This window comes from Lytechinus variegatus, chromosome 1, assembly GCF_018143015.1.
Source record: "Lytechinus variegatus isolate NC3 chromosome 1, Lvar_3.0, whole genome shotgun sequence".
Taxonomy (NCBI): domain Eukaryota; kingdom Metazoa; phylum Echinodermata; class Echinoidea; order Temnopleuroida; family Toxopneustidae; genus Lytechinus; species Lytechinus variegatus.
In genome coordinates this window covers 17174685-17195840 of record NC_054740.1, presented here as the reverse complement: position 1 = coordinate 17195840, position 21156 = coordinate 17174685, and the positions used below count along the sequence as shown (strand labels likewise).

The 21156-nt window shown below is 37.5% G+C and overlaps 1 protein-coding gene across 3 annotated transcripts in view; it reads right to left on the bottom strand.

Moving 5' to 3' along the window:
• Nucleotides 1-21156, bottom strand: part of LOC121407562 (formin-2-like) — a 41846-nt gene that overhangs the window by 17481 nt on the left and 3209 nt on the right. For all 3 annotated transcript variants that reach the window (XM_041598704.1, XM_041598719.1, XM_041598713.1), the window contains exon 2: nt 669-708. In XM_041598704.1, the coding sequence (XP_041454638.1) occupies nt 669-708 (40 nt within the window). The remainder of the gene's footprint in view (nt 1-668; nt 709-21156) is intronic.

Genomic DNA, 21156 nt, shown 5'->3' with positions numbered 1-21156 from the left:
CTTTTAATTATTCTCATGCACCTTTACATCAACATTAACATGGACTCAAACACACCTCTGCAAAAGCAAACACATAACATGTATTTCAAACCATGTTATCTCACAGAACCATCACTACAGAAGCAGGGGCTTGATTTGAATAGATTTTCATCTGTATTGACAGGCAAAAGAATCATGTTCTGTATTGACCCTTCATGACTATTTCTGCTCGTTTTGCAGCTTTTCAGTTCAGACCTCATCCCAAACTTTTCAATCCTGCTCTTTTCGTGATAGCATGATCTTAAAAAGCATGGTATCATTTTAAAGGAAATTAAATGATCTTTTGTATGATATAAAATATGCATTGTGTAAAATTGGAAGTTGGGAGAAATTAATGGCCAAAGTCCGATTTCTAAACTTTTTTTTAGCTTGTTTTGCAGCTTTTCAATTCAGACCTCATCCATCACTTTTGAATCCTCCTCTTTTCGTGATGGCATGATCATAACCAGCATGGTATCATTTTAAAGAAAATTAAATTATCTTTTGAATGATGTCAAATATGCATTGTGTAAAATTGGGAGTTGGGAGAAATTAGCGGCCACACTCAGATATCCAAACTTTTTTTGAGGAGTTTATAACTTAATACATACAAGAACATAAAACTCTGTTACACTCATTAATGAACTTACGTTGGGGAAGTTGCACTCGGGGCATCTTCCTCATTGCCATCTAAAAAGAGAAGAGAAAATTAATGTAAACATTTTTATGGAAGATTTGTTCACCAGTTTTAATAACTAGCAGAAACATAAAATGAATATAAGCAAATGATGTAAAATAACCTCATATTTCTACAATCAGATGTAGATCTCTTTCATATTTTCAAGAATACGGACTATATATGGTTGCTAACTTCAAACTATATCAAAATTACGGTGAAGCCAAGCAGGTAAAGCGATGTCTGACTGAGAATTTGCACGATGACACCGAGATCGAAATCAAAATACAGCCGTTTCCAAACATGATAATCAGAAAGGCGGTAGTCCTAACTTCAGACTTCAGCTTAGGGAGATCGAGGATAGTTGGAACGTGGGGGAAGTTGAAACATTGTCATTTTCTTTAACGCCTTTAAGTAAATTTATGCAATACTGCCCTCAATCTATTGCTATTATCAACAGCCATCTACCATACTACCGACAACACATGTGCAACAAACTTGGTGAAGTTAGAGAAGAATTTTTGCTTTTTAACTCTTCATGCGTTACGTTCGCATTATTGCACATCCGTAGGCGTGTTTCGTTCGCATTTTTGCACAACCACACATTTCCCATAGACGTCCCCTGCCCCATTGTTTTTCGAACAATTGCATGCCCCAGAGCGTGCCTAGCTACAATGTATAGCCTGGCGTTTGTGTATACCGTACCTGTGTACCGATCGATCGATCACGCGTGCGACATTAGTTTAGCGTTCGACGGATTATCGCAGTTTAAAAATTACAGAATCGTTGACTTTTCCCAAAAAATCAATACATCCTGATCACAGCCAGGAAGTTCATTGAAAAAGGAGAGGAGAAAATCAATAAAACCCTCCTCACAAACAATACCATCATGACCATGGCAAGGTTTATTGTTAGGAGTATGTGACTCATGGCACGAATGTGAATGAGACCCTTTCAATACCTTGACCAGGCAAAAATTTACTCTCTTTTATTTTCCACTATATATGGGCTATTTTTATCAGATTATCATGATTTTGGTATCAATACAAAGCTTATGTAATGAACAGTCCAAGTGGATAAATAAAAATCATGCCACTAACACAAGAACCAAAGTAAAAGGGGGGCTATATTTTGTTGGAAGTATTAGGAGAAAGCATTTAGAAAATGTAATTTACTATACATTTTTCCATAATTTATCCAATAAATTTATATACGATAAGAAAGCCCAGGAAACACTCTACAAGTTTGCTACACAACATTTTCTTTCAAAATGATCAGATAAAAAGTTATGGCACTCTAAATAACAGAGTGTATTATACTGCATAGAGGGGATCACTGCTAAAATAATGCAACACACAGGGGGTTTACAGGTGAACGCATGAAGAGTTAACCTTCTAAGTAATTTTTTTCTCTTTCAGAAATTTGTTATTATCTCAGAGAAGTTTATAGATCAAGTTGGCCTGCTTGGGGGTATAATGGACACTTGTACCAAGCTACGTAATAAAGTTATTAATATGCCATGGTAAAGTTATTAATATGCCATGGTGAAGAGCCTTTTTTGTGCTGTAAGCTTATAATTGTCAAATAGGCCTCTGGGGTTAGTTGGAACAAAATTGAAGGGGATAGTTGGAACATATTCCAACTTACCCCAAACATAATTATACATAAAAACATTGGATATGAGAAAAAACAATGTATACAGTATGAACATGTAGTGTATATCATGCTTGTTTTGTTTCTCAGCTAGGTCTGAGGGTGCATTTAAGGCTTATTGTAGGCCCCTAATGCAATATTAACCCTTATCAAACGGTTACAGCCCGATAGACCGCGGGTCCGATAGACCGCGGGTCCGTTAGACCGCGGGTCCGATAGTCCGCGGGTCCGTTAGACCGCGGGTCCGATAAACCGCGGGTCCGATAGACCGCGGGCCCGATAGACCGCGGGTCCGATAGTCCGCGGTGTGTGTAAAATTATGATCAGGACAACCTAGTGAAATCCATGTCATCAAGAGGTCAAAAGGTCATTGATACAAGTCCATGGGGTTCTATAACAATGACCTACAGGACAAATCGCCCCCTGACATTTACTTCAAGGACAATATTATCTCCATATTTTTATCGTCGGGGACTGTTACACCCCCCCCCCCCCCCCCCCCGGAAATATGCCCTCTAGACGCCATACGGAGCCTCTAAAATGCCATCGACTTGACGACATGGCGAGATACTTTATCTTGCCATGTCGACTAAATAAGCTTATTATGTCCGCATGACGAGATACGTTATCCTGCCAAGTCAGTCCACTTATAAAACGTTATATGTCAACATGGCAAGATATTGTATCTTGCCAAGTCGACTTAAATAATACATGTCAACATGGCGGTATATCGGGATTCTTGCCGGGACTTGTACACTTCATATCTCGCCATGTGGACATATCGACTTGACAAGATAGAATATATCGCTATGTCGAAATAATAAGCTTATTAATTACTTTAATAGGCGGCGGAAGCGGGGGGGGGGGGCTTTCCCCCCTAAATTTGAGGTGGGAGGACGGTCCCCCCTAAATTTTTAGTCTTTTCTACGTCCCCCCCCCTAAATTGAGGTAGACCACCCGAGAATATTTTTGCCCCCCCCTAATTTTGGTTGATAACCTTCTTTTTTTTCTTGTCAAAATATTTTGGTGGTCCCTCCTAAAATTTTGGTTGATTTGCTTGTCAATTTTTTACCTGTGTCCATCCCAAAATCTCAGGTGGATCCCCCTAAATGTTTTGCCTTCGGCCGCCAATGATTAATTAAGACATGGTAAGATAAAGTACCACGCCATGTCGTCACGTTAAGGCATTTTCACAATTATTATTTTCATAATTATCTGGGGTAATTGTCTGGAGAGTAAATTTCCGGGGGGGGGGGGGGTAACAGTCCCCGGCGGTAAAAAATATGGGTTAATATTTTCCTTGAAGTAGTTGTCAGGGGGTGATTGCCCTAATTGGGTTATTGTTATAGAACCCAGGCGCGGATCCGGGATTTCAAGGGGAGGGAGGGGGAGCAAATTTGACCTGATGTTTGGCGCCCATGTGCAGGGGCGGATCCAGCCTTCGCCAATAGGGGGGGGCCCGGAATTTTTTTTCAGCCATATTTTCCCCGATCGGCCACTCAAATATGATATTTGCCGGGATATTTGGTTTCTTTAAATGGGTAGTCCTAATAGTCACTTCTTAGCTTTATTCTTATGAATAAACATATATAATACCATAATCCTTATTTATATAATGCGAGCGCGAAGCGCGAGCTATTTTTTTTTTTTGGGGGGGGTCTTATGTACTTTTTCCTAAAGTTTTGAACATTCTGGGCAATGTTTGTTATCATGAAAAAAGATGTGTATGAAAGTGAATAATTATTACGAACGTGAAGCGCGAGTAGAAATGAACTGATGGGAAAGGTACTGTTAAGGACTTGCTTGCAGTTAGCCATGATGAAGAAGCTACTTATTTTGAAAAATCAAATAATGCGAGCGCGAAGCGCGAGCTGAAATTTTTTGACATTTTTACGTAAGGAATGGAAATTCTAAGCACTTTTTGTAACTTAACAGAATAGGTATATAATTAAACGATTGGTGCGAACGCGAAGCGTGAGCAAAAAAATTTGAGATTTAGACCTACTGAACGAGACACTATTCAAGTTTTGTAAATCATGAAAAGGATGAGGAAGTAGGGATCTTCCTTACATTATTAATGCGAGCGCGATCGGAATTTTTTTATATACGTTTTGAGCTGATAAAAAACGAATACCTGTTATGGACTGCTTAAACTTAACCATGAAAGACGTTACATATTTCAACATTCAAATATTGCGAAGCGCGAGCTGAAATTTTTTGACATTTCTACCTGAATAATGAAAATTTTAAGCACTTTTTGTAATCGTGGAAAGGATAAGACAAAAACTTAACATTACTGATGCGAGAGCGAAGCGCGAGCGGAAAAATTCTGGACACTCTATTCATGTTTTGTAAATCATGAAAAGGTTAAGTTATTGGAAATTTTCATACATTAATAATGCAAACAAAAAGCGCGAGCAGACATTTTTTTTATATTGTGATCTAAAACTGGATAATTATTTAAATGGAGAACAAGCTGCGTATCTGAATAAACGTGTGTTTTAGATTTCGACCTAGAATTTGGGTATTCTAAATACCTTTTTTTATAATGAAAATCAATAAAGCGAGCGCAAAGCGCGAGCTAAAAATATATGATATTGCGATCTGAGAAGGAGTCACTTTAAGCTCTGTATTGCAAGCACTTTGTGGAAAAATTGTGAGGTGAAAAAGGATAACAGTTAAACAGAGCTGATATTTTTCATTATTGTTACTTTGAGTTTATGACATAGGACCGGGATATTCTATAAGGACATTATGTCATCATAAGAAAATGATGAATATCTTCCTATTACTCTTGAATGAGAGCATGAGAGCGCGAAATCTATATTAAAGGGGAAGTTCACCCTGACAAAAGTTTATTGTAAAAATAGCAGAAAAAATAATAAGAAATATTGCAAAGGTTTGAGAAAAATTCATCAAATAATTAAAAAGTTATTAGAATTTCAATTATTTGATTTGTGACGTCATATGCGAGCAGCATTCCTACATAGCAAATGGTAAAAAATCAATGAAATTTCATTTTCTCAGAAAATTGAAAATTGTTTTCACAGTAACTTTTGTATATCAATAGACAAATCATTTCACACCCGATCATGAAAAGAAAACAAAATTAAGTCATCAGGAACCATGCAAAATTTGAAATTCATACATTTTATATTACATAACACATGGGGCAGCTGCTCGTTTATGACGTCACAAATCCCAAATTTTGAACTCTAATAACTTTCTTACTCTTTAACAGATTTTCCTCAAACCTTCACCAATATTTTTTAATATTTTTTTCTGCTATTTTACAACAAAGTTTTCTTCAGGGTGAACTTCCCCTTTAATATTATGGCCTGAAAACTGGACATTTAAAGCACTTTTGTAATATGCATAAGATGCATGAGTTTAATGTCTATCAATGCGAGCGCAAATCGCGAGCAGAAATTTATGATTAATTGTCATCAAATGGTGATTTTAAGTAGTTTGTTTTAAAATTAATATTGAGATATAAATAACTCACTAATCAAAATGCAAGCGTGCAGCGCTAGCTAATACGTTTTGAAAATCTGACCTAAATAAGGATATTTTGAGAACTTTATGAAATACAGGAAAAAAAATAATAGATACCTGACAAATCAAATTTTGCGAGCGCGCAGCGCAAGCAGAAATTGTTAATATTCAGATCATAAAACAGAATTTTTTACACTTTTAAAAATTTAATTTGTAAATAAAACAGAATAATGAAAGTTCAATTTCCCAGCTGAAATATGTTCTGTATATTGACTTTAAAATTTGATATTTTAAGGTCCATATTGAGCAAGATATCACCTAAAAGGCAATGCGAGCGCGAAGCGCGAGCGAAAAATTTATATCCCAACATGAAAGATTTTGTTAAAAATTATTTTCCAAGTCTTCCCCTCATCGTATTTTATTCACTCATCTTCCTCCTCTTATGCTTGTCTTCCTTCTTTTCTCCTCTCTTTTCCCTTCTTTTTCTTTTTTCCTTTCTTTTCCCCTTTTTTTCTTTTTTTTTGCTCCGCCAATAGGGGGGGGGGGGGGCCCGGGCCCCTCGGGCCCCCCTGGATCCGCCTATGCATGTGTACTTTTCGAAAAATGGCGCCCACTCCCTCCCGGCCAGGCTAAATTAAATTATCTTATAATCACATTAAAAAAAAATAGACCACTTTTTAATGTGCTCTTGAAAAAAAAATCCATGAATACATAAATACCAAAAGGTAGGGGGACACAGAGGCGGTTCCAGCCTTCGCCAATAGGGAGGGGGGGGGGATGGGCGGAAATTAGTTTCAGCCATATTTTCCCCGATCGGCAGCTCGAAGATAATTTTTGTTTGTTTCTTTTGGGGAAATTTTATGTATTTTTTTCCTAAAATTTGAACTGATTCTGGGCAATGTTTGTTATCCTGAAAAAGACATGTATGCAACTTAATAATTACTACGAACGCAAAGCGCGAGGGGAAATGAACTGATGAAAAAGATACCTGTTAAAATAGCATTTAACAATCAAATAATGCGAGCGCGAAGCGCGAGCTGAATCTTTTTGAAATTTTCACCCAAAGAAAGGAAATTCTAAGCACCTTTTTTAACTCAAGCAGAATAGGTATATGAGTAAAAAAAGCAAGCGCGAAGCGCGAGCGGAAAATTTCTAGATTTAGTCCTATAATATTTACTGAACGAGACACTCTATTCATGATTTTTTAACTTTTTTAAAGAAAGAATGGAAAATTTCAATCAGTTTTTGTAATCGTGAACAGGATAGCTATGTAATTTAACGATTGATGCGAGCGCGAAGCGCGAGGAGAAAAAAAAATCGAGATTTAGACCTAAAAGTGGGCCACTCTGATCATGTTTTGTAAATCATCAAAAGGATGAGTAATATGGCGTCTTCCTACATTAATAATGCGAGCACAAAGCGCGAGCAGAATTTTTTTTATATTGTGATCTGAAACTAGATAATGATTAAAATTAGAGAACAAGTTGGGTATCTGAATAAACATGCGCGAGCGTGTTTCATATTTAGACCTAGAATCTAGGCATTCTAAATACAACTTTAATCATGAAAATCATGAAACTTTGATAGTCCGATCTGACCAAAAAGAGTCAATTTCAGCTTTATAATGCTAGCACTTTGTAGAAAAATTGTAAGGTGGATATGGACCGCACTTAAAAAAGAGCTGATATTATTATTACTTTGAGTTTTGACATAGGACCGGGACATCCTTACGACATGCCATCATATGAAAATGATGACTATCTTCCTATTCATCTTGACAAGCGCGAGATGAAACAAAGGGACAATTTAATTATTAAATTGATATTCATTTAATGCCTAATGAGGGCGCGAAATCTGATGATATCATGGCATAAAACTGGACATTTCACTTTTGTGATTATGAATAGGATGCATCAGTTTATATATTTTTAACCATTAATGCGAGCGCAAGTCGCGAGCTATAATTTTTGATAAACTGTCATGAAAAGGGGATTTTAAGTACTTTGTTGTATAAACAATATTGAAACATTTATATAACTCGCCAATCAAAATGCGAGCGTGCAGCGCTCCAGCTGATGAGGCTTAACAATGACAATCAGACCAGAAAAGGGATATTTTGAAAACTTTATGGAATACACGAAAATATAGGTACCTGATAAATCAAAATTTGCGAGCGCGAAGTGCAAGCAGCAAATGTTAACATTCAAACCATAAAATTGACATTTTTACAGAGCATTTTTTAAAAACCAATTTTAAATTACACAAAATAATGAAAGTTCGATTTCCGAGGTGAAATATGTGTTGTTTATTGACTTCCAAACTTGATATTCGAACTCCATATTGAACAAGATATTTAAATCACGTAATAGGCAATGTGAGCGCGAAGCGCGAGCGAAAGTTTTATATAGTTGCACGAAAGATTCTTTTTATTTTCCAAGTCTTCCCCTCATCTTATTTTATGCCTTCGTCTTCCTTCTCTTCCTATTCTCCTCTCTTTTTCCTCCATTTTCCTTCTTTCTTTCCTTTTTTTTCTTTTTTTGCTCCGCCAAGAGGGGGGGGGGAACTCGCCCCCCTGGATCCGCCTATGGGGACAAGGGGCGGGGAAAAAAAGGTTATCATCGCTTAAGTCCCAGAATACATGCTTTATTTCGATTTAGAATGATGTATTTCTATGATTATCAAAGACCAAAATAGTAGGGGGACATTTGATATTGTGTCCCCCCTACTATTTTGAGTAGGTGGGACACGTCCCCCCTGGGATTTCCGCCCATGATGTAATATCAATGGGAGCGCGAAGCACAAGTGATTTGGGGGGAGGGTTCAATTTGGTTTAACTTCTCACCAGAGTAGGCCCTACTAGAATATTGTGAACGGGAGCTGTAGTTTCTGTACTGTTGTTTTAGTATACCCTTCAATATTATCAATGATAACCTCTAGGAAATATGCAATCTCGACTAATTATCCTCATCAGTGGCGTATTTATTCAGCATGGGTGCAGGGGGGGGGGGGCCAAGGGCACCAAGATATAAAAATAAATGAAATGGGGGGGGGGGTAGACGTTAAAGAAAATCTGAGATTTTATTCTTGAAAACACATTGAGGTATCTCACAAGGCCTAAATAAATAATCAGAAGGCGAAGCGCGATCTGATTTTTTAAAAAGAAATTTCCTGTATTTTATCTTGAAAGCCTAAGTCAGGGGCGGACCCAGCTTCCGCCAATAGGGGGAGGGGCCTTTTTTTCACCCATATTTTCCCCAATCGGCAGCTCAAAGTAGATTTGTCCAAGTGCCGTAATGAGCCAACAATTTCGAGGGGGCTCGATATGGCGTATCACATAAAATTAATAAGAAGTTGGCAGTGAGCGAAGCGAGCAAGCAAATATGTTGACACTTTTATTACAAAAATACAAGGTTGTGATAGATTTTGACATAATATTTGGAAAATAATAGTATATTTCATCCTAATCCCTTTCCTTTTCTCTCTATTTTTTCTTAGCCTTGATTCTCTCTTTTTTGTTGGGGGGGGGCAAACGCCCATGTCCTAACAGTCATTTCCTAGATTTACTTTATAAGCAACATAAATGTGTTATAATCTCATAAGCCATATGCAAGCTAAAACTTAAATTTCATGTATATTGTCCTGAAAATTTAACATTCTGGGCAACGTTTGAGAACCTGAACAGGACGCGTATGTAACTAGATAATTACCATGAGCGCGATTCGCGAGCAGAAATGTTGAATAATATGGACTGGTCGAAAAGTTAGTCATCAAGACGATACATATTTCAACGATTAAACTGAAATTTTTTGATATTCCAACCTAAAAAGATGAGATTTCAAATCCCCCAATGGGACATTCGACATTTATTTCCATCTCTCCTTTTCTTATCTTTCTTCCCATCTTTCTCTCTTTTTAATATAATTCTCTTCCTATTTTTTTCTTCTTTTCCTTTCTTTTCTTTTCTTTCTTTTCCCTCTTCCTCTTTTTTCTCTTTCCCCCATTACTTATCCCTCTTTCATTTTCTTTCCTTTCCCCTTTTTTCTCTTAATTTTTTCCTTCTCTCCCTCCCCCTTCCACTCTCTCTCTTTTTATTCTCTTCTTTTCCCCTCTTCCTCTATCTCTCTTTTTTCTTATCTTTCTTCCCATCTTCCTCTCTATTTAAATATTCTTCTCTTCCTTCCTCTTTTTTTCTTCTTCTTTTTCTCCTTTTCCTTTCTCCTAGCTTTCTTTTCTTCTCTTCCTTTTCCCTCCTCTCTTTTTTCTCTTCTTTCCCCCTGTTCTTCTCCCTTTTTCTTTGTCTTTCCTTTCCCCCTCTTACTCTCTTTTCTATTATCTTCTTTTTCCATCTTCCTTCTCTCTTTTTACTCTCCTTTTCCCCTCTCCCCCTCTTTTTTTGAGCGGGGGGTGGGTGAGGCAGTTTCCCCTCGCCCCCCATGGATCCGCACCTGATAGAACCCCATGGTCTCGTATTATTTGACCTTTGGACCTCTCGATGACATTTGATATATCTGATCATAATTTTACACGCACTGCGGACTATCGGACCCGCGGTCTATCGGACCCGCGGTCTAACGGACCCGCGGTCTATCGGACCCGCGGTCTAACGGACCCGCGGTCTATCGGACCCGCGGACTATCGGACCCGCGGTCTATCGGACCCGCGGTCTATCGGGATGTCCCCTATCAAACTGGGGGGGAGGGTCAATTTGAGCCCCCCCCCATACCTGGACAAATTTTGTCACGCAAAAATTTTTGACCGCACCGCTCGCTGACTTTTTACTTTCAAGTCTTGCGCATCTTTTGAGACCAAATTTGCGATGCCTGGGTGCGCGGTTTCGAAATTACGCAACTATGTACGTGTATGTCAGACCCAAATTGCTCAAAAACATGATTCCATGTACAAGTTCAATGCAAATTGGGTATTTCAACCAAAAAGAGTCCCCAACAAAGTTCATCTGAAAAAACGAAGGTTAAAACAAAACAAAGAAATACAAATTTTAAAAACATAAAATACTTAAATTATAATTTTTGCAATTTTTTGTGGATATTTGTTATAAAGATAAAAATTTATACCCTCAACAAAAATTAGCATTCTACTAGCTTAATGATATATAGAGTTAAAGGTAAAAATATACAATTGTCGAAGTTTCTGTGAGGCAGCTGCAATCCACTTCTGAACGGCATGAAAATGCAGCTAGCTGCACAGTTCCATTGCAAACACATGTGAAAAGAGCGAGCGTACATGTACACGCACGTCCGCACTTAGGGTGCTACATGAAGTGCTGTCGTATGGTTTTTATTATTTTTTCAATCTTAGCAGCAGTGACTTTCGGAAAAAAATGGCGGCCAACATCGGCTCGCGAAAGTGCTAGTTCTTACAGAGGACATTTTCAAAATCCACGAACATCGGGAAAATCGTGAAAAATCCACTTTTTTAGACCCCTTGTTTCTTAACTACGATGTTAAGAAGTACCCATGGTGATATTTTTTATGCGAGATATGGTGATTTAGGTAAGAAAATTTCACTTTTTATTCCAAATTTTGCACATATCACTTGATGATTTTGTAGTGTGGGAGTGAGCTGAGTTAGTGAATGTGTACTGTACATGTCTAGAGTGGGTTGGTGATTTCAGTGGAATATTGCCGAGTCTGCTGGGCGGCCGCACACCAACCCCCAGCTGCACACAGATGCAGTTACTTGTCTTATCTTTCAGTTAATGCCCACAATCATTATATTGATTATTATGGCATTTGAACATCAAGATTGACTTGACCTGAATTTTTGCCGGGACCGGCAGGTGCAATACACCGGGTGATCACCCTACTCTTAGATGAATAGTGTATTGATTTTAACGTGCATAGGTTGTGACTCTCCTACACACGGGACCAACATATGCATCCTTTCCGATGGACGGAATGTTTACCAACTGGGGGAGGCAGCATAGCTCAGTCGATTAGAGTGAATGTTTCGGATAAGATCGTAGATCACAACTTGAGGGGTTCGAGTCCCGCTCATGCCGAAACACGCCTAACAAAAAAATCTGATGCTATAGCCTTGTGTGTTAGCATGCCTCACCACTGTATTCAGTGCAGGTGTGGATACAGTTTGAAAACACTCCGTCCATCGGAAAGGACGCAAAATGTTGGTCCCGTGTATAGGAGAGTCACAACCTATGCACCTTAAAACCAATCCACTAATGTCACAGAGTAGGGTGTTCACCCGGTGAATTGCACCTGCCGGTCCCAGCAAAATTCAGGTCAAGTCAATCTTGACGTTCACATGCCATAATAATCAATATAATGATTGTGGGCATTAATGGCAAGACAAGACATTCACACCTGCACTGAATACAGTGGTGAGGGCGTGAGGCACGCTAACACACAAGGCTATAGGCTATAGCATCAGATTTTTTTGTCAGACGCGTTTCGGCATGAGCGGGACTCAAACCCCTCACGTTGAGATCTACGATCTTATACGAAACATGCGCTCTAACCGACTGAGCTACGCTGCCTCCCCAGTTACTGTTTTATGAAATTAGGACTAGCCTAGCTAAGCTAAGCCTAAGTGAAGTTTTAAAATGTCATAACTTCCTTATTTTACATCCGACTTTGATGAAATTTTCACTGTTATGCTTGTTGGATTTTTCTCTTTTTATTTCAAATCATTTTTTATTTTTGTTGGGGTGGACTTGTCCTTTAATAAGTGTCCGATACTTGAGCACTTTACTCTAGACTAACTACTGTTACACTTATAGCAAGGCTCCACATTAACTTTTTTTGGTGGTGGCCCGTTCGGGCCACCAAAACCTTCAAATAATTTTTTTTGGTGGCCCATTAGTAAAGTTTGGTGGCCCGAAAAATATAAAGAAAAACATTAATTTAAAATGAATTTAAATTGAAATATTCTGCAGTCACTAACACGTACCACTATTCTTTGTACATCTTGTATGTAAATCGTGCTTGCTGTTATTTTACTTTGCTTATTTTGTGGTAATATATAAATTGTTCTATCATTGTAAATATGAAATGATTGAAAGAGAATAAAAGAATTGTATTGTTCCCAGGTTGTGGACTTTTAATCTCCGTATCGACACACACTCATAATGGTAAAGTAAATAAATAGTGCATATAGCAAACTCAGATAGATTTACAAAACAATTATTTTTCCTTTCTTCCTTTTTGATCATAAAACCTAGATTATGCAGGCCCCAAATCCAGTTTATTTTCTCTTTTCCAGCATATTATAGCAGGAGAAAATCACAGAAAAATATGCTGCAGAATTAGAACAATGTGTAAAAGGGGAAATAAACGAAAATCATTTTTAGAACAGTAAAAAAAGAAATCAAAAATTGTAAAAAATGAATAAGTGAAATAAAACAAGAGAAAAATGAAGAAAGAAAAAACAAACAGGAAAAAAACATTTGAGATAAAACAAATTATCATAAAATGGGGAAAATTATTATTATTATTCAGTAGAAACATGTTCTTTAATCAGGCATATTCAATGGGAAGGGGTATAAATGGTTTAATCACTGTAAAAAAATTGAAAGAAAAAAAATGAGAAAACGGCAAAAATTATCTGGAAAAAACAGTGAGAAAAAATTCCTTCCCTATATTTGACAAAATGATGGAAAAATTCACATTTCATATCAATGAAATGCCTTCCCAAAGTATTTACTTCCTTAAGAGTGGTTTAAGAAGTCATTTGTAAACAAGAAAGAAAGAAGCTGCCTATTTATTTTTGGCTAGAAGAGACACAGCTTCGAAATAAACCAAATATCAACATACATACAAATGCACATATGGGACTGTGATGTACTCACCTATGTGTTTTATGTGTATTAATGCATTTGGAAATCGGTCTTTTTGAGTCAAAAGAGAGGTCATAATTCCTCCTTTTAATGCTTGCAGATAATCAGGTTTCAGTAATACGGACTGTAGAAGGGCATTTCATTGGTGTAAAATGTGACTTTGACGTAGATTTTCAGAGTTCTGGGGAAGATTTCTTAGCAGTAACATTTCGTATCGCAGCTCCCTGAGTCTGAATAGTCTGCTCGCGCACAGCTAGCTGCAGTGGTTTCATGCACGCAAAGCTCAGCCAGACAGCCGGCGTGGCCGGCTGAATAATAGTTACTGTATGCTAGCGGTAGGCCTACGTACTGTCATGACTATGCAATCTTTGTGTGTAGATTAACAAAAAAGGCGCATGACGAATTGGCTTGCAATTTGAACTGTAGAAAGTTGATAAATACATGCAAAATCGGGAGAAAAATTGCGCTACTTTGAAAATTATTGGTTGCCCGATTCGGGCCACCAAAACTTAACATTTTTTCAATAATGGTTGCCCGAGATGAATTTTTGGTGGCCCCGGGCCACCGCTAATGTCGAGCCTTGCTTACAGTCTTTTTTTCTCTCACTTCTCAGTCTCACATCATCGCAATAGCACTCTTTCTTTCCTTGCGTAGGGACAGTGATTTTCCGCGATCGCGGAAAACAGACGGAATTCACGGAAAGGGCCTTTTGAAACGGAAAGTAGCATTTCAAATGGAAAATCACGGAAAACGTATTTTCCCTCAAAATACACAGAATAGCAACACAAATTACTTCAAAATCATAACAAAATGAGAATATTAAATGGCCACAAAACCCCAGAAAACACGATCTCACTTCGCTACAATCATGATAATTCACACATCGTGACTGCACTCGACATCAGCACTCCATTGTACCCCGCGCCCGTACCCGGCCGACCGGCCGGGTTGGGCTTCACTGCACTGAACACATATCATATCGTTCCAACTACACGGTCGTGTTTTGCTGCCCTCTACGTGTGAAGATGTAACAGCCTGATATCGTGGTCTTAAAATCAAAGATGGCGGATTCGCAAAAGCCGTTGACTGATAACGATGTAAAAAAAAAACAAAATTATCGATGAAATATCATTTCACCGTGAAATAATGCTAATAATGTGAAAGGTGAGGATGTACATGTATGCATGCTAAATATCTTTGTAAAAATATTATATAGGCCTACACCCGCATAGATCCGATTAGAACGGATTCTATTGGTGTTGTTGGTACAGTAGCAGATACAATTTTGACCAGTGCAAGTGTAGATCTACGTGTAATTTTGCTATTCAATGTGGAAACGGAATTGTCACTTTTCCGTGTGTACAAAGTCTGTAGTATGGGGAAACGGAATTTCCGTTTTCTGACATGCTGAAACGGAATTTGAGATTTTCTGAAACGGAAAAGGCAATTTTTTGAAACGGAAAATCACTGTCCCTAAACTTGCGACAGCATTGTCTTTGATAGACCAAAAGCTTCGGTCTCTGTAATGTTGGTTGTTCAGCTGAACTTCGTTGGCTTCACTCACCAAATACATAGACCGAAGTTAAACCGTCGTTTGTACGGGGGCTCAATGGCCACGGCTAATTTCTTGTTTTTCTCCTCAATACCGTGATATTTTACACAAACAGTGCATTCATATGCACCTTTAGGTGATAATGTTTAAGTGACGACAGTTTCTTACCCTAAATTCCCGCTTTGAAACTGGCATTCAGAGGATTGTCTCTAAAAGTTGACTCGGAGAGTGGGCAGCCATCTTGGTAATGAATTATTCATGAAAAGTGGCAGGCGAAAGTTAGACTCCGCCCCATGACCTTTACGTCACACATATACCACGTATACAGTGCCCGGGCGAGCAAACGTTGAAAAGGAAAAGAAAATTAATATTCATAAGCCTGACGTAAGAGATGATCTTATTGGCCAACGGTTTCGATAAGCAGTTGACCCGGAAGTTCATCCCACCTCATATGTTTGTGTACATTATCGACTGTTTTTGTTCCTTTTCAATTGAATTTTAACCACTTAAATGCCAATCAAAGCCTAGAGCACTCATTCAATGAACAAGGTTATAATATAACCTTGTTCTCAGTTATATCTCCATGTGTGACAAAATAAGGGTGGCAATGTTTGGCTTATTTTCTCTTTTTCTTTGGGGCAAATGCTTGATTTTTTACACTGACAGTTTCCATTAGACCTTTTAATTCATACTGCCTGGCTCTTATTTAAATTTCTTTATATCATTTTTTCTTAATTAAAAATAGAGATCAAAAAATGAAAATTTTCTTGCCATATTACTTTCCACCAATAGAGGGCGTACACAAAAATATGCCCAAAATTCAAGTTTTTGAGCGCTCTGGTGAATACAAAAATGATTCCCAACTTACTAATGATAAATAAATTTAAACTGTACGAAAATTAGTAATTTTGGTCACAAAAGTGATATTTGAATGATTTTTTAGAGTGTGTGCTCTATACAGCATTGGCATACCATAGTCCTACCTGTAGATTCTCCACAGGCCAGATGGTAGCAGTGAACAAGTGGCCTAGAGGAAATAACAAGCTGCATTTTGGTAAGCTTCTTTTTATATATTGTAATGTATTTAAGAAAATATTAGATGAGCCCCGCCGGGGGGATTTTGCGTTGTACCTCCCCTAATGACGAGGAGAAATTAAAAAATTAAAAAATGTTAAAAAAACTCCTCGAAACAGACGGCTGCCAGCTGTCTATGTCTTTGACATCTCTCGGCCTTGTGAATCAGCTTTGTTTCTCTCAGTCTCACCTCATCGCAATTCAGGCCGAGTGCAACGAATCAGGGGCCGATTTAGTCCAGATTGGACCTTGTTGTTTGGAAGTGCCCTTTCCCAAAAGCTAACATAGAGGGCACATGTCTCCCAATCTCTAATCAGCGACAATCCACTCATCTTCGCTCTTGGTGGGGAGCGAAGATGAGTGGATTGTCGCTGATTAGAGATTGGGAGACATGTGCCCTCTATGTTAGCTTTTGGGAAAGGGCACTTCCAACCAACAAGGTCCAATCTGGACTAGGGCCGATTGCACAAAAGGGTCTTTCCAAGGCACATAGAACTTTCCCCATAGACACACAGTAGACGGAATCCCTGCACGCTGATTGGCTGATCGCGCGACCCTCTTCCCTTCCTCGCCCAGCGCTGTGTGTGAGAATCTTTACACCACGCGATCTGCTCACTCACGGAGCACAACACTCTGTCGGGTAAAGATGCCAGCGTGTAGATTTCGGGCGCATTTTCGGATGATATCGGCACTTCGGCAGGCAGTGTCCGAAGTCTAAAGATAAACATGTGGTTTTCATCGGGTTACGCAATGCTGAAGGCCGCTTGCATAAATTGTATTTGCGTTGAGTACAGTGCACAGCGTATCTATAATGTACATGTATACTTGTCTGTACTGAATTCTGCGTTGCCCCAGCGATAAGTGAATTTCCTGGTAGACTGCCTTATGATTAGATGCTCGGCGCAGACTTCATACATGCATATTAATGTCATATAAATTAACTTTGTTTTTTTAATAGAATAATTAGATGTTCAAAAAGAGTGTACATGTATATTTGAACCTTGAAAGGCAGTACATTTTAACTGTTGGAGCATATAATTTATATTTTCTGTGTGCAAACGAGAGTTCATGTACTTGTGACATATTGTCTGGAGTGTGGGAGTGCTTCTAGACTAGCATGAGCTGAATCTACCCAGTTGTATGTCTGGACAGGTTGTGTGTCCGGACGATCAATTTTAGAAAGTCATTTGGAGAAATAATACAAGCAAAGTTTCATCAATTTTTACTTCAAGATATTAGGAAATACTATCGAGAACTAGATGATTACAACCATTGAATTCATACTTTTAGTGTAATGCAAAGACAAAAAAGAATGCTTCAAAAATATAGTGTCCGGACGCCTGACCCCCCCCCCCCCATCCTGCAACTACGAGAGTGAGAACGAATGTGACGTGATTGTATTCTGTGTTATATAAATTTTCATATTCCCTTTGACTCGATTGTTTGTTTATAATTCAATTATTTTTCATTAACTATTTGACATTTTTTTTTGGTGGACAATATCATTATAAGAGTTTGAGTTTATTCATTTATCTTTGTATTATGCACTTCTACTCGAGCTAGAGTATTCCATCAATTTTTAGACATGATCTTAGAAATCGATTTTAACAGAAAATCTTAAATTTATTTTACAGGAGATTTCAAAGTGATTGTTTTCAGAAAGGTGTTTTAATATACATGTACGATCTAAAATGGGATTATTTCAAATTCACAATAGTCATATAAAATACATTTTCTATATTAAAAAATCATTTCTATTGTCAATATATTGACATTGATGAAACACATGTAATAACAATGATAACTGAAATGTTTTAACATTGTTAAAGCTAGTATTGTTCTATTGAACAATGCAATATGAATATTGTGCATTTAACATTTTGTTTATTTTGTTCGTGTTCATGAAAATATTGTACTTTTGCACTTTATTGGAAAATGAAATACTCTCCCTCCCCATACCCTCTCCCCCAATTCCCTCAGTCCTAAACGTGATTATCATTTAATACCAATATAGGGTTTTGGTATTGTTTTTTCCTCACTTCGATGTGCTGAAAAAAAAAGAAATTCCCCCCCCAAAAAAAAAAGGAGTAGACTCCGATGATCCTGGTCTAATCATGGACTCATTATCTGGATACCGATGGTAATGTAATTTTCTTACCCATTTTGAAACATGTTGCACAATGGAATGTTTATATTAGATGACAAGAATATCTGACCTCTATATCAAAGTGCAAAAACTGTTTTATGTCAAAGCTTTCAGGCTTGTCATAGCCACGGCAATGGTGACATTTCATGGAATAATTGTGAATATATTTATGAAGATGTCGTCGATCATTAATACATGGGTATGTGACCGTATGTTATGTATGGTGATTGGGAAATCTACCTGGATCGGGAGGGGTACGTGATTCAATAAATTCCAATAGAAGTTCACATTCAACAGTCTGAAAAGACTTCATGAAGAATATTTCTGATGGAATTGAACAATTAATCGAAAGTTACATTTAATTGGTTTGTCTGTTTCATCCCTAGAGATCTACACGAGTTGATACTATTTTTATTTGAATATCGTCTCGATTAATTGTTCAATTTCAATTGTCTTTATATATTTTATATCTGAATAACACTTAAAAAATAGTCATCACAACGACATCGGCCTAATTTGTAAGAGTGCTTATTTATGAAATGATATTTGGAATGTGAACGAGAACACTCGGCCCTAAAGCCGATGGCACGTGATCGAATTGTATTGCTTGAAAATGGTGTTTCCCGAATTCCCGTCATTGGGTGAATCCTCTTCTGTAACTTTAAAACTGCACTTCTATGGAAATTTACTGAATCACTCACCTCTCCCCACCCATGATACAAGAAAACCGAAATCCCCTTAATTTTGGTTGAAACCCTTTTCCATTTTTTTGTTTGTCAAAATTCCCAAATCGCCCAAATTAAGATGTAAAGATTAATCAACCATCGTCGTAATCAGCAGTGACAACATTCGCTTCGAATACCCCCCCCCCCCTCCCAACACTGATCTCAATTCTCAACATCCCCTCTTCATAACCCCTTCGTCTAATGCTCGATCGCTCTTTGCGACCATCCCCCCCCCCCCTCCCCTTTCTCTCTCGTGCATTACACGCTGATGCAGACTGCAGAGTGCAGAGTATATAGCAACAGTAACTCCATATGAGTGTGGTATATTAAAAAAGAATTAGGCCTTTCGAACTACTTCCTAACATTTAGAATCGTCTTTAAAAAATCGTGAGGTAAATGTAAGCATTTTGAAAACCTTCGAGATCATGGGTGAACAAACAATAAAAATCACTGGCGGATCCGGGGCGGGGTCACAGCCGGCCCGTGCGCCCCCCTCCACCATTGAGAGGCACAAGTAAAATTTGTAATGTAAAATGTTGTTGAAACAGAAGCGTGCCCCCCCCCCTAGAAAATGAAGACTAAAATCCTCTCAATTATTTTGGGTTGAATTTTTTACTTTTTTTGCTTGTAAAATTTTCCACGGGTAAACGTGCCCCCCTCCTTTAAAAAAAATCCTGGATCCGCCCCTGATACAAATGAAAATACTGATAATTCATGTTGAAAATGAAATAATTGGATACGAATTATAAACTTTAACAGACAGCTATTAATTATGAAAGTTATAATTTATCCGAAAATCAAAAATATTCAATTTATACGGAGAGGTTTGGGACCCCGTCTAATGAATGCAGATGTCCATTAATTATTTGGAAGCCTCAGAACAATTAATCTTAGGATTTCACGGACGGGACCAAGGGGCTATGGTCCTTATATATCGGTCACATTTGCTCTATGGCGGCCGTACGGCGAGTCGAAAACAGTCGGTTTAATATTGTTTTTGTACCAGCTACATTTGTGGTTTGTACATGTATAAAAATGAATAATAATGTTGTTTTCGACTCGACGTGCGGCAAAAATATGACCGAGGTACAAGTCTGTCAAAGACGTGAAAAACAATGGTTGACAGAACCAAAACACGCATTCGGAAAATTAAATCACAATATCAAAAGATGTAGAAAGTATGTGGTAAATTTATTGATCAATATGTGAATAAATCTGGCTTTAAGTAACTTTGTTGGACTTCATATCGATCTTTTCCAGTTTTCCATTAAAAGATGTTCTACAAATTTTGATGCACGGGCTTAATTAGTGTAGTATTCACATTTGCTCTACGCCGGTTGTACGGTGAGTTGAAAACAGCCGTTGCCGTTTTATTCATTTTTATTCAAACCATGTATAAACAGATAAAAAAAATATTTCTAAACTGCTGTTTTCGACTTGCCGTAAGGCCGCGGTAGGGGAAATGTGACTGGGGTATTATAATGACATAAAATGATATAGTTGTTGCACTTTGCAAATTGTTAAATCTTTATTAAAGAAATCATGATATAGGGGTTGGCTTACACTTTACAGTTTGGCTTTAATTTATTATGATGATCTTCATTTTAGTTACCATGATAGTTTTTAGTTATAACAGTGTTTTGCATGTATTCCGTGAAAGGGAATGTCCTTCAAGAATTCCATGTTTTTTATAATTCATACTGAACTGGAAACTCTTAGTAAAGGCAAATTTAATGCATAATATGTTCAAATAATTTAAACAATGCTGTATACTAAAACATTTAAAACAAGTGTTTAAAATCTGAAACAACCATGCTTTATTTATTGATAATTAAATATTAGAGTTTAAACTTTGTTGTTTATAAAGTTCTTAAACACTTGTTTAAAATGTTTAAACTAATATTCAATTCACATATTAAACAACGTTGTTTGAATTATTTACAACAGTGAAACAACATATTAATTAAAAATAAATCACAAGAATATTATGACTATACATAATAGTAT